Genomic DNA, 13,931 nt, shown 5'->3' on the forward strand with positions numbered 1-13,931 from the left:
GTGTGCTTTGCCTTCGTTTAGCTGTGGTTGTTCGTTAGCGTCTCCACTTCACAATCACTTCGCTAACAGTAATCCTGGGCACCTTTAGAAGATTTTAAATGTCCCCCACGTCTTTGTTACTAACAAGGAGAGATCCCCAGCAGTAGGCTCAACTTTTTGAAAGCATGTATACCATTACGCACGTTAAGGTCCCAGATATCACACACTGCAGCTATTCACCATGGTGAGCCTTCATTTGCGAGTGATTGACTAAAAAAAAAATAAAAAAAAAATTCGGAATTTTGCGTGATACTCAATAATGTCAAAAAACTTATGTTGTGTACACTGTCTGCGGGGTCTAATGGACAGGGGAATGCTTCACATGCAGTAGTCTGTGAACTCGAAAATCTTCAGGTGCTTTACATTAGTTTATTTTTTTAAATATTTATCGATATGGCTTTGATCATCATTTTTATTCAACTAACTGATTTAAATATATTTTTTATGTCCATTCTTTTGTCACATATTTTTAATCATAACATCAGCTTCTTCATTTACTGGGATTTTTCTTCCTGTCATTCTTTTTCCACTTGACATCTTTGTACATGTGTTTTTAATTAATTTTATGTATTAATTTCGATTTAACTTCTTTTGTTTTATCATCCTATTTCTTCGGCCAGTTTATTGCATTCATTCTACATATTCTTCATTTTGCTTGAATTTCGTTTTACTTATAAACCATTCTTTCGTTTAAATATTCATCTGCGTTAGTTTGTCAATAGTGCAGTACAAGTTCAGCCTATGTTTTAAAAGTTTGTACGACGATTACCATGCAGAAAACATGAACAACTTGTAACGATAAATACATTTTTCACAGCAATGCATAGTCAATATAAATAGAGTATTTCGTCTTTTGTTTTTCAACTGCTGGATTGCAATTTTCAAACAACTGAATGTTATAATAGACATTACGAGTGGAAAAAGTATGATATCAAGAAAACAATGAAACGAATGAAAAAGTTCGCATCGTGATTAAAATTACGTGACAAAATTACATTTCGACCAATGAAATGAATAAAAATAATCATCGAAGTCATTTCGATAAAGACTTAAAATTAAAAAAAATTTAATGCACCTGTCGAGATTCGGACACACAGTCTCCTACATGCGAAACTCTTAACCTACCCACTACACCACACAACCAGCCTATGCAGTAAAACGTATTTAACGCTAGTGAGCATCACGCAAAATTCCGAATTTTTTTCGTCAGTTACTCGCAAACGAGGGAACACCAGGGTGAATGGGTGCAGGGCGTGATACATGGGATCTTAACCTATATCCTCACTGTGTATGACCGGTTTCAAAAACTCGATCCCACCGCTGCGGACCTCCCCTTGGCAGGTGACAGCTAACGAATAGTTCACTTTCGAAGTCACTGAGTGCTTCAATGGTTCAAATGGCTCTGAGCACTATGGGTCTCAACTGCTGAGGTCATTAGTCCCCTAGAACTTAGAACTAGTTAAACCTAACTAACCTAAGGACATCACAAACATCCATGCCCGAGGCAGGATTCGAACCTGCTACCGTAGCGGTCTTGCCGTTCCAGACTGCAGCTCCTTTAACCGCACGGCCATTTCGGCCGGCCACTGAGTGCTCCTGATCGACCCACTGATTATATAGTCTCTGGATGTGTCTAAACGCAAAAAAAGGTTCAAATGGCTCTGAGCACTATGGGACTTAACTTCTCAGGTCATCAGTCCCCTACAACTACTTAAACCTAACTAACCTAAGGACATCACACACATCCATGCCCGAGGCAGGATTCGAACCAGCGATCGTAGCGGCCGCGCGGTTCCAGACTGTAGCGCCTAGAACCGCTGGGCCATCCTGGCCGGCTCTACGCTGCACACGATCATAAAACGCAGAGCGTAATTCCTGAAGGAGGGATGGTAGGCTGGGGCTTAACGCGTTGTCGACTTTCTGTCATCATAGAACGCGGGATCCATTAGATTCGAATAATCTGACCGCTGCCCCTTGTTGAAGAAACCAAACCCTAGCTGCACCTAAAGTGATTTGAGCAAACTACAGAGGGAGATTGGGCGGAGGTCTGAAGCCCGCTCGTCCCGTACACAGTGTGACCAGAGAGATAACAGGTTTCCAGGAGGCTACATACAGCTGCTGGCGACGCGTCGGTCAAGTGTGGCGAAGCGCAGCAGTGGCAGCGGCCAGCAAACACTGTCCAGCAAAGCAGCCCACACGTACCTGCAACACAAAAACAACAACATCAGTCCAATAAACATTATCTTTTATTAATAATGGTGAGATATCCCACTTTCAAGTAATTGGTTAAAGTTCTCTGATAAAAAAAGAAAAAAAAGACAAAATTAAGTTTGAATTAAGTATAACAGTCACATAGTTACATACTTAAGTGAAGAAAGTATTTAGAAAAGGGGGTCTTCATCTCCATCAACACTAATATGACTTCCTCCACTGCTTTATTCCATGATTAGTCTGGCTGATATGATTCCATCTGTCTATACTACGGAAATTCAGATCTGCCTCCTATGCAATCAACTATTCTTTTTAATGTCCAAACCATCGTTAGTGGGTACTTATATTAGGAGCTGTGAAATTAAAACTGTTGCTTAAGTAATAATAATTTGTTTAGGCACATTAGTGCCACCAATAGCGGCTGTAAAATTCAGCTTGTTGTAAGGGTAAGTAGGCTGTTCAGGTTTTTATGATGGTAACGCCACGTAGCGCTCTGTATGAAAATCGCTGACTGTGCTGTGTGCAGTCTGTGGCTGGTTGGCATTGTTGGAATATTCGCTATTGTAGTGGTGGGCAGTTGGCTGTGAACAGCGCGTAGCGTCGCGCAGTTGGAGGTGAGCCGCCAGCAGTGTGGATGTGGGGACAGAGATGCCAGTTTTGAGAGTGGACGATATGGACGTGTTTCCATCAGAAAGAGGAATTTGTAATATATATATATATATATATATATATATATATATATATATATATATATATATATATATATATATAGGGCTATTACAAATGATAGAAGCGATTTCATAAATTCACTGTAGCTCCATTCATTGACATATGGTCACGACACACTACAGATACGTAGAAAAACTCATAAAGTTTTGTTCGGCTGAAGCCGCACTTCAGGTTTCTGCCGCCAGAGCGCTCGAGAGCGCAGCGAGACAAAATGGCGACAGGAGCCGAGAAAGCGTATGTCGTGCTTGAAATGCACTCACATCAGTCAGTCATAACAGTGCAACGACACTTCAGGACGAAGTTCAACAAAGATCCACCAACTGCTAACTCCATTCCAGTTTAAAGCTTCTGGATGCCTCTGTAACGGGAAATCAACGGGCCGGCCTGCAGTGAGCGAAGAAACGGTTGAACGCGTGCGGGCAAGTTTCACGCGTAGCCCGCGGAAGTAGACGAATAAAGCAAACAGGGAGCTAAACGTACCACAGCCGACGGTTTGGAAAATCTTACGGAAAAGGCTAAAGGAGAAGCCTTACCGTTTAAAATTGCTACAAGCCCTGACACCCGATGACAAAGTCAAACGCTTTGAATTTTCGGCGCGGTTGCAACAGCTCATGGAAGAGGATGCGTTCAGTGCGAAACTTGTTTTCAGTGATGAAGCAACATTTTTTCTTAATGGTTAAGTGAACAGACACAAAGTGCGAATCTGGGCGGTAGAGAATCCTCACGCATTCGTGCAGCAAATTCGCAATTCACCAAAAGTTAACGTGTTTTGTGCAATCTCACGGTTTAAAGTTTACGGCCCCTTTTTCTTCTGCGAAAAAAACGTTACAGGACACGTGTATCTGGACATGCTCGAAAATTGGCTCATGCCACAACTGGAGATCGACAGCGCCGACTTCATCTTTCAACAGGATGGTACTCCACCGCACTTCCATCATGATGTTCGGCATTTCTTAAACAGGAGATTGGAAAACCGATGGATCGGTCGTGGTGGAGATCATGATCAGCAATTCATGTTATGGCCTCCACGCTCTCCCGACTTAACCCCATGCGATTTCTTTCTGTGGGGTTATGTGAAAGATTCAGTGTTTAAACCTCCTCTACCAAGAAACGTGCCAGAACTGCGAGCTCGCATCAATGATGCTTTTGAACTCATTGATGGGGACATGCTGCGCCGAGTGTGGGAGGAACTTGATTATCGGCTTGACGTCTGCCGAATCACTAAAGGGGCACATATCGAACATTTGTGAATGCATAAAAAAACTTTTTGAGTTTTTGTATGTGCGTGCAAAGCATTGTGAAAATATGTCAAATAATAAAGTTATTGTAGAGCTGTGGAATCGCTTCAATCATTTGTAATAACCTTGTATATATACATATATGATGACTTTTGAACATTATTAAGGTAAATACATTGTTTGTTCTCTATCAAAATCTTTCATTTGCTAACTGTGCCTACCAGTAGTTACAAACTTTTATTTAGCTGGCAGTATTGGCGCTTGCTGTATTTCAGTAGTTCGAGTAACGAAAATTTTTGTGAGGTGAGTGATTCATGAAAGGTATAGGTTATTGTTAGTCAAGGCCATTCTTTTGTAGGGATTATTGAAAGTCAGATTGCGTATTGTGTGTCAGTTTATTAATGATCAGAATAAGTAAAGAAAGAAATGTCTGAGTACGTTTAGTTTTACTCAGATGCCTCTGTATCAAATAACGTAGAGGTTTTCCAGCACAGTCATTTATAATTTTTTTCTAAGGTGACTTTTCATATAAGTAGTGATTGGTTGGTTGATTGATCTGGGGGAGGCGACCAAACAGCGAGGACATCGATCCCACCGGATTAGGGAAGGATGGGGAAGAAAGTCGGCCGTGCTCTTCCAAAGGAACCACCCCGTGATCTGCCTGAAACGATTTAGAGAAATCACGGAAAACCTAAACCAGAATGGTTGGAAGTAAGTCTGAACCGTCGTCCTCCCGAATGCGAGGCCAGTGTGCTAACCAATGCGCCACCTCACTCCGTAAGTAACAATTATTGGATCGTTTATATTTTAGAGATCTGTATAAAAGTACCGAATGGTGATGGCACAAATGTACAGAAACATGTTCCAGGATTAAAAATAATAGTTCACTGCGTAACAGGCACATTTCAATTCCCACAATTTACGCCACAAATACGCCTGCTATTAAGGCTTTTAAAGTATATAACAGTCCGTTCAGGTACAATTTAAGCTATAATGTAAATCTGTCTTAAGGTTACAAGTTGGCATAAAAACTAGAAGCTACACAGTCAGCCATTTGTGAAAACTACACTGACTTGAAATGTCATCAACTGCTGTTTCCTCAGAGCGTAGATTTATTTTTTCCGTCTGCTGAACTCGAGTAATTAAGCGTGAGAAGGGACGCAAGTGACGTATGCTTCTTAGCATGTCTGGATATTTCTCGCCATCTGAGACGATTAATGCTACCACTCGTTTATCAGATTTCAAAGAATACCCACACAAGGAATCACCGCAGTAGTACTTTAATCAATAAAAGGCACCATTAAAGTCATCAGGGCTGGATGTGTTTTGCCTGAAGAAGTTATATAAACGAACACACCGTATGACAGGCAGTACAGTGTGTGAAGAGCGTAGTACTTATATTAGGAGCTGTGAAATTAAAACTGTTACTTAAGTAATAATAATTTGTTTCGGCACATTAGTGCCACCAATAGCGGCTGTAAAATTCAGCTTGTTGTAAGGCTAAGAAGGCTGTTTAGATTTTTATGTTGGTAACGCCACGCAGCGCTCTGTACAGTGTGTGAAGAGCGTAGCAGACCTAGTTTGGAAATAGCAACGACCTATTACCACGTACAGCAAACGACAGGCGATATATGCCAGCCAATTACCGAGTACGACCGAAATGAAATACGAAAATAATACAAATTTGATATACTGCCTTTCAAATTAATTCACAATAATACCACAGGTCATTGTGGTATTGCGGTCCAGCCATTAATCGTTCGGTCTCGCATGTTGATTGCGCTATACGGACAAAACGCGCACCGAACATTCCCTGACTGCTGGAAGTCGAGCAATGACTGGTAAAGCGAATGAGCAAATTGCTTGGAAAATGTTACGGAAGACCAGTGAGGGCGCGAAGACACCATCGAATACCCAAAAACGTGTTTCCGCAGCCCTCGTGCAGTTAAAGAAGGCAAAAAGATCAAGGTTTAAGGTTATATCGACGACGGGGTTATTGGAACTGGAGAAGAACAGCGCTCTGCCGGCCTCGGAATAAAAAGAAAAAAAAAGAGAGATGGAGAGCTTTTGATGGTAAATGCACTTGAGTGTTTCGCCGAAACCCAGAAATGTTTTGGATAAGGGAGAAAAGATGTTTGTGGGAAAACTTCCAGAATAAAAAATATACTGTGTGCCGCGTAGCTACGAGGTCAAAGTTGTATCTAAGGTAGGATATTGAAAACGGAATACAGTGGAACCTCTTTTATCCAGCGCTCGTTGTTCCAGACATGCGGGCAGTTTTTTCTTCAGCACATTACCGGTACAATATTTGATAACCCGGAAGTCATAGCGGCAAAAATCGCCGACGATAGTCATTACATTTAAATTCAGCCAACCTCTGCACGTGTATCCTGGCACAGTGTCACTCAACAAGTTGGCACTGAGCAGCAAAGTACTGTATTGTCCTACTGTATTGCTCCGGCCGTAACATCAAAGATAAAGGGAGTGGTAGTGTCCATGGGCAAATAATTATATGCATTACAGAGAGTGGATTAACGAGAATCATTGAAAAAATTATCGTTAAATTTGAGGTTAGAACTTGATCGATATCGGTTTGGCAGAATAACCGAAAAGAAATGAAGACTTATCTGTTTCGAAAAAGACGAAATTGTTGCCGTCTGTTCATTTGCAGACAATGACAATACTGACAAGGGAACCTCCCCATCGCACCTCCCTCAGATTTAGTTATAAGTTGGCACAGTGGATAGACCTTGAAAAACTGAACACAGATAAATCGAGAAAACAGGAAGAAGTTGTGTGGAACTACGAAAAAATAGGCAAAATATACAAACTGATTAGTTCATGCACAAGATAGGCAACATAAAGGACAGCGTGAGCTCAGGAGTGCCGTGGTCCCGTGGTTAGCGTGAGCAGCTGCGGATCGAGAGGTCCTTGGTTCAAGTCTTCCTTCGAGCGAAAAGTTTAATTTTTTATTTTCAGACAATTACCAAAGTTCAGGCACTCACACATAATCAACTTCGCTCTCCAAAATTCCAGGACATGTTCAGATCTGCTTGGACATATGCAGGATTTGACGGTATACACACGGAAAAATTTGAAAACGTTAAAAACATACGTTTTGACGGAGCAAAGGGAAAAGTGTGTGACTGTGTGACTTTAGTATTCATTTGTTGCAGTTTATGTGACAAACTGTTACGTTTTCGTCAATTTTTTGGGATTGATTATCACATCCACAAGAAAACCTAAATCGGGCAACATAGAAGAATCCTTTTACCCATTCGCCAAGTGTACAAGTTAGGTGGGTCGACAACATATTCCTGTCATGTGACGCACATGCCGTCACCAGTGTCGTATAGAATATATCAGACGTGTTTTCCTGTGGAGGAATCGGTTGACCTATGACCTTGCGATCAAATGTTTTCGGTTCCCATTGGAGACGCACGTCCTCTCGTCTACTAATCGCACGGTTTTGCGGTGCGGTCGCAAAACACAGACACTAAACTTATTACAGTGAACAGAGACGTCAATGAACGAACGGACAGATCATAACTTAGCGAAAATAAAGAAAAATTTTTCGTTCGAGGGGAGACTTGAACCAAGGACCTTTCGTTTCGCAGCCGCTTACGCTAACCACGGGACCACGGCGCTCCTGAGCTGAAATTATCCTTGATGTTGCCTATCTTGGCGTAGACTACTCAGTTTGTATATTTTGCTTATTTTTTTATAGTTCTACACAACTTCTTCCTGTTTTCTCGATTGATCTGTGTTCAGTTTTTCAAGGCCTATTCACTGTGCCAACTTACAACTAAATATGAAGGGGGTGCGATGGGGAGGTTCCCTTGTGAGTGATGACTGAGTTGGCGCCCAGTCTGAAGACGATATGACACGTACAGAGGCAACAACGCAGCTAGACAAAATTTGGAACCACACGCGAAAATACGTAAAGGAATAAAATATTACAACACCAAGAAATAATCAACACAGAGTAATGAAATACGGGCAATACGTTTGTCTAGGTCACGTATTTAACTTTGCAAGTTCACAGGCTAAATGTAAGGACGAGGAAAGCCATTGCAAATGTGAAATACTGTTACATTAATAACCGTTGCAACCGCTAGAATATTGAATGTAAGGATGCTTAAGTGGGTGCATTGTGTCGTACAAGTGCCGGATGTCAGTTTGTGGGATGGAGTGCCAAGTCTGTTGCACTTCGTCGGTCAATACAGAGACGACTAATGCTGTTTGTGGATGAAGCTCGAGTTGTCGTCCTATGATGTTCCATGTGTGTTCTATTGGATACAGATCTGGTGATCACGAGGACAACATGTCGGCACTTTATGGCGCATGTCAGTTACAACAGCTTTATGTGGGCGATCGTTATCCTGTTGGAAAACACTCCCTGAAATGCTGTTCATGAACAGCAGCACGACAGATCGAATGACCAGGCCGGCGTACAAATTTGCAGTCAGGATGCGTGGGATAACCACAACAGTGCTCCTGCTGTCAGACGGAATCGCACCCCAGACCGTAACTCCAGGTTTAAGTGCAGTATGTCTAGCACGCAGTCAGACTGGTTGCAGGCTCTCATCTGGCCTCTTTTTGACCAACACACAGCCATCACTGGCACCGAGTCAGAACTAGTTTTCATCAGAAAACACAAAAGATCTCCATACCGCCCTCCAACGAGCTGTCCTCGACACTACTGAACTGGCAAACGGTGTTGGTTTGTGGTAAGTGGAACGCACGCTACAGGGCATCTGGTTCGGAGCTGACCTTAAAGTAAGCGATTTGCAACAGTTCGTTGTGTCACTGTGGTGACAACAACTGCTCGAATTGCTGCTGCAGACGCAGTACGATGCGCCACAGCCATAAGCCGAACACGACAGTATTCACTCTCGGTAGTGCCACGTGGCCGTTTGGCGTCAGTCTTCCTGCTACAGTGCCTTCCCGTTGCCACAGTTGCTAGCAATCCTGTTCATTAGCTACATTCCCGTGAAACACGTATGTTGTGTGGCGGCGATGGCGAGGCATTGCAGAGTCTCTGACCAGAGAGCCATTTATTGTGGCTAGTCTGCGCTTGACCGCGCGAGAGTTGCGGGCGGTACTCTGTCTGTAGTAGTCGTGCAGTACAGTTGCGAGCAGTAGTCAGTGGGCAGTCTGTCAGTAGCAGTAGGGCAGAGCAGTATGTCGGTAGTAGCAGCCCAGTGCAGTTGTGTGTGAGGAGTCGGCGGGCGTCGACAAGGCACTCTGGTCAAGATTCAGGATGAGGTATATTATTTTTAAATGCGCTCAGCTAATAATGTAAATTAACTGTAACTAATTTGTGCAACAATCGCCCCAATAATAATTTTGGTTTTCAAAGCAATTTTTTTTACAAAGAATTCTTTAATGAAACAAATATTCCCTTGATATTCCTTAAAGAAAAGCTTCCCTTAAATTCAAAATTTTTGCAATCCATTTCCTCCAAGCTATGGCAAAAATAAATAAGAGCAGATGCAGCTTTACTAAGGTAAGAATTTCACTTTAATTAATGAACAGGGCCTAAGATCGACATTTCGATCTGTTTGTGTTTCCATTGTCACTGAGATTTTATTATCACTGAATTGACTTTCATTTTTTTTGTGAGGAACTTATACTTGGGTCAGATTGCTAATTTTTGTTTAATTGTCATTGTCATTAAATTTATTTGCTGGGAGGTTACACTACGTTGTATTCTAGTTAACATTCAATTATTGTGTTTCAAATTTCTCTGGGGAGCTTACACTTAGCACAATGTGCATTAGTATTTAAAATAATATCTTTAAAATTTTTGTGGGGAGGTTACACCCGCCAAGTCATCCTGCAGCATCGCGGAAGGAACCTCCAGCTTCTCGTAGTCCGATTACTCAACCTCGTTCAAAATCAGCGAGCTGTTGTCAATAGCTTCTTCGCTGCCTTGCAGGCATTTCTTGACTATCATTAACTCAGCACGTCCAACCTAAATGGTAACTAACGCTCACGAACCTTACAGTGTGTATTTAAAGCATACCTGCTATGCATCCTCACAGCGGGGCTACTATCGCCACTGTCATGCGACTGGCGCGAAATTTTGATAGACATCATCTTTCAGATTTAGAAACACGTCTAGCAACTTTCGTTTATCTCCCACAACTTCTTTTGTGTTGGCGTTCTTTTTTCAGTCAGTGTAACGTCGATGGAATTGATGCTGGTGAAACGCCTGCGTGATCGTACTGTACATACAAGACACAAGATTCTGGCTCAAAACGAACTTCATGACTGTTTCAGTGTACAAAACTCATGAGTGGCTTATTTGTTCAATACATCGTCACTATTTATATGAAAATAATGTTCAGGTTTATTCATAAATATCTCCAGAATTTCAGAAAATGACTGAGTGAAAACCAAGACGTACAGAAAAATGACACATATCAGTGGAGAGAGAGCATTTCTCCAAGTTTTGATTCGCAATAAGCGCTGTGGCCTAGTTATAGATCGCACCACCAGATGCCGAGCGTGTCATAACTGTTGACAAATCACCCGCTCCATGTTGTCGCACGAATTAATTCACGCCAGCAGATAGGCAACCCAGTGGACAGATGTCCAAAGCGGGCTGCTGTCGTTGCGGCTTCTTGGGGAGGGGAGGGACGGTAGCAGCAGCGACTTCAATGAACTGCACGCCCGTAATGAAGTTTGCCGCGTCACAAACTGTGCCCGTACTGAGCACCTGTAATGTGAGTAAAAACTTGCAGAGATGCTCCATCCACACGTCCATTTTCCTAAAGCTTTGCGGTTTTCGTGCATTCGTCTTCTGAAACCCCACAGGTACTTATGAATAACCCTGCATAATTTGTGTGTTTACGAGAAAATAAATTTAACATATATATATTTATGGCATTCACCATACGTTATTCTATTTTTAACAGAATTTCTGGATTATCCAGATTTTTGGTTCCGCCTCGTCCAAGTAAGGGTCCACTGCCCTTTGAGAATAGTAAACTATTGGTCAGATTTTTTTTTTTTACATAAAAAACTTGCACTTTATAACAACAACTTCTCCTCGCAGACACTGTTCAAAGTGATGGCTGCCATTCTCAGTGTATGCGTTACAAATGACCCACAGCGTTTTGCAGAACCCCTTCAAATGTTCCGGTTCTTTGTTGTACAATTAAGACATCTAGGACTCTACCAGCCAGTTCCTCTTCAGTTCTTATTGGATGTTTCATACTACGACGACTTCATGAACACTCAGTGATATCGCTGGCCATGGAAGAAAGCCTTCCCTTCGAATCCGACGATAACGGTTGCTCTTGTTCAGGCGCTCACAGACGTTAACGTCTGACTGTGGTGGTGCACAGTCGTGTAGTAGCCACACTGTCCCGTACACAACAAAATGTACAGTACCGTCTCCAACAACTGAGGCAGAAATTTTCGAATTAATATCATGTAACGTACAACATCTAAAGGATGTGGCACAAAATATGCTGGTCTTCAATAGTTGCTGGCGTTCTCAGACGAATGTGACGAATGGATTTTTATAACTTCAGACACGGCTATTATAGCATTTGAATGTGGCGGTTATCCGTGAATAGCACAAACTGTAGAAAGTTTTATACTGGGCTGGATAATCCATCGGCACAACAGAACTCGGGGTTCAAAATCGTATCCCTCCATCACTTGCACACGATTGTGATATGAAAGTAATTTCTGCCACACGAGTATTCTACATACTCTATTCTGCGAGCAGTGCATTGAACGGGCAAGTTGATGGCTGTTCAAATAACTTATGGGTTTGCTGTCGGGTGACGTCGTCGACCACCGCCGATATTTTGACTGGAGCACACCCTGCCATTCGCAAGGCACAACTGCAAGGAGGAAGCAACGTGCAATCCGAATCCTAGTACAAGCTCCAGACAAGCGGCCCGCCAACATGGTGTCAGCCAACATACGATTATGTCTATCCTGCATGAACAACCGCTACTCTCCCTATCACCTGATAAGATTACCAGCAGAGGATTTCTCTCTACGGGATGGATTTATCGATGGTTTTTCATCACCGTGTACAAACTAGGGACTGATCGATGAGAGGCCATGAAAACCTTGACATGATAGCAAATCCGACAGTATGTCACATAGTTCCGAATAAATCCTGACATTAAATTAACCTAAGTAATACGATCAACGAGTGAGCAAATGGAATATCACAGACTAACACAAGAACGCCTAAATGCATGTCATACCTTCCCACCGTGAAACAGACGCAGTTCCGAGGGGAGAAACGAGAACAGAATCCGAGAGCAGAATCGTGTAGGCTAGGAGGCCCTACGATAAGGGACGGACACCCACGTCGCCAGCCGACCGCCAAGACCACCCCCCAGCCCATGTTAAAAGACAGAGCCCTCCAGAAGAACAGTATAGATCTTACGATAAGACTAAAAGGGCCACACCAGGTGCAAGTTGTAGCGTGAGACTATACGCGTCTCTGTTACGTTGCAAACGTTAAAAACATTGCCCCACCACAAAAAGTATGACGTTTCCCATTGGATAGACAGAATTTTGTAGGCGGAGCTTAAGGTTAACATTGAGACCCTGATTGGTCAGTTGAAAACACAGCCAGATACCTTTTTCTTAAACCAGCGTCGGTAAATTGTAGTAAGGAGAAGTTAGAAAGAGTTGCTTTCGAGACGGCGAGGTCTGTGGAGCTGCGCCGCCCGCCGACCCCTGACACTGAATAACCACTGACAAGGTAATGAACGCACGCTACTTGAAGTTAAAATCTGAAACGCGATGATTTTTCTGTTATATAATTATTGAGAAGCCACATCAGGTCAACTTAGAGGGTTGATTCCAAACTGCAGCAAGTGCGGTGGAGAGAAAATATACTCCTGGAAATTGAAATAAGAACACCGTGAATTCATTGTCCCAGGAAGGGGAAACTTTATTGACACATTCCTGGGGTCAGATATATCACATGATCACACTGACAGAATCACAGGCACATAGACACAGGCAACAGGGCATGCACAATGTCGGCACTAGTACAGTGTATATCCACCTTTCGCAGCAATGCAGGCTGCTATTCTCCCATGGAGACGATCGTAGAGATGCTGGATGTAGTCCTGTGGAACGGCTTGCCATGCCATTTCCACCTGGCGCCTCAGTTGGACCAGCGTTCGTGCTGGACGTGCAGACCGCGTGAGACGACGCTTCATCCAGTCCCAAACATGCTCAATGGGGAACAGATCCGGAGATCTTGCTGGCCAGGGTAGTTGACTTACACCTTCTAGAGCACGTTGGGTGGCACGGGATACATGCGGACGTGCATTGTCCTGTTGGAACAGCAAGTTCCCTTGCCGGTCTAGGAATGGTAGAACGATGGGTTCGATGACGGTTTGGATGTACCGTGCACTATTCAGTGTCCCCTCGACGATCACCAGTGGTGTACGGCCAGTGTAGGAGATCGCTCCCCACACCATGGTGCCGGGTGTTGGCCCTGTGTGCCTCGGTCGTATGCAGTCCTGATTGTGGCGCTCACCTGCACGGCGCCAAACACGCATACGACCATCATTGGCACCAAGGCAGAAGAGAATCTCATCGCTGAAGACGACACGTCTCCATTCGTCCCTCCATTCACGCCTGTCGCGACACCACTGGAGGCGGGATGCACGATGTTGGGGCGTGAGCGGAAGACGGCCTAACGGTGTGCGGGACCGTAGC

The 13,931-nt window shown here is 43.3% G+C and overlaps 1 protein-coding gene across 1 annotated transcript in view; it reads right to left on the reverse strand.

The window, feature by feature from the left end:
- Positions 1–1,984: 1,984 nt before the first annotated feature.
- The window catches only part of LOC126484752 (neural-cadherin-like), a gene marked incomplete at its 5' end in the record, with an annotated part of 460,071 nt that continues 448,124 nt past the window's right edge, over positions 1,985–13,931 (reverse strand). The window contains one exon of the mRNA XM_050108347.1: positions 1,985–2,241. Coding sequence (XP_049964304.1) covers positions 2,033–2,241 — 209 coding nt within the window. The remainder of the gene's footprint in view (positions 2,242–13,931) is intronic.

This window comes from Schistocerca serialis, chromosome 6 (assembly GCF_023864345.2).
Source record: "Schistocerca serialis cubense isolate TAMUIC-IGC-003099 chromosome 6, iqSchSeri2.2, whole genome shotgun sequence".
Lineage (NCBI taxonomy): Eukaryota > Metazoa > Arthropoda > Insecta > Orthoptera > Acrididae > Schistocerca > Schistocerca serialis.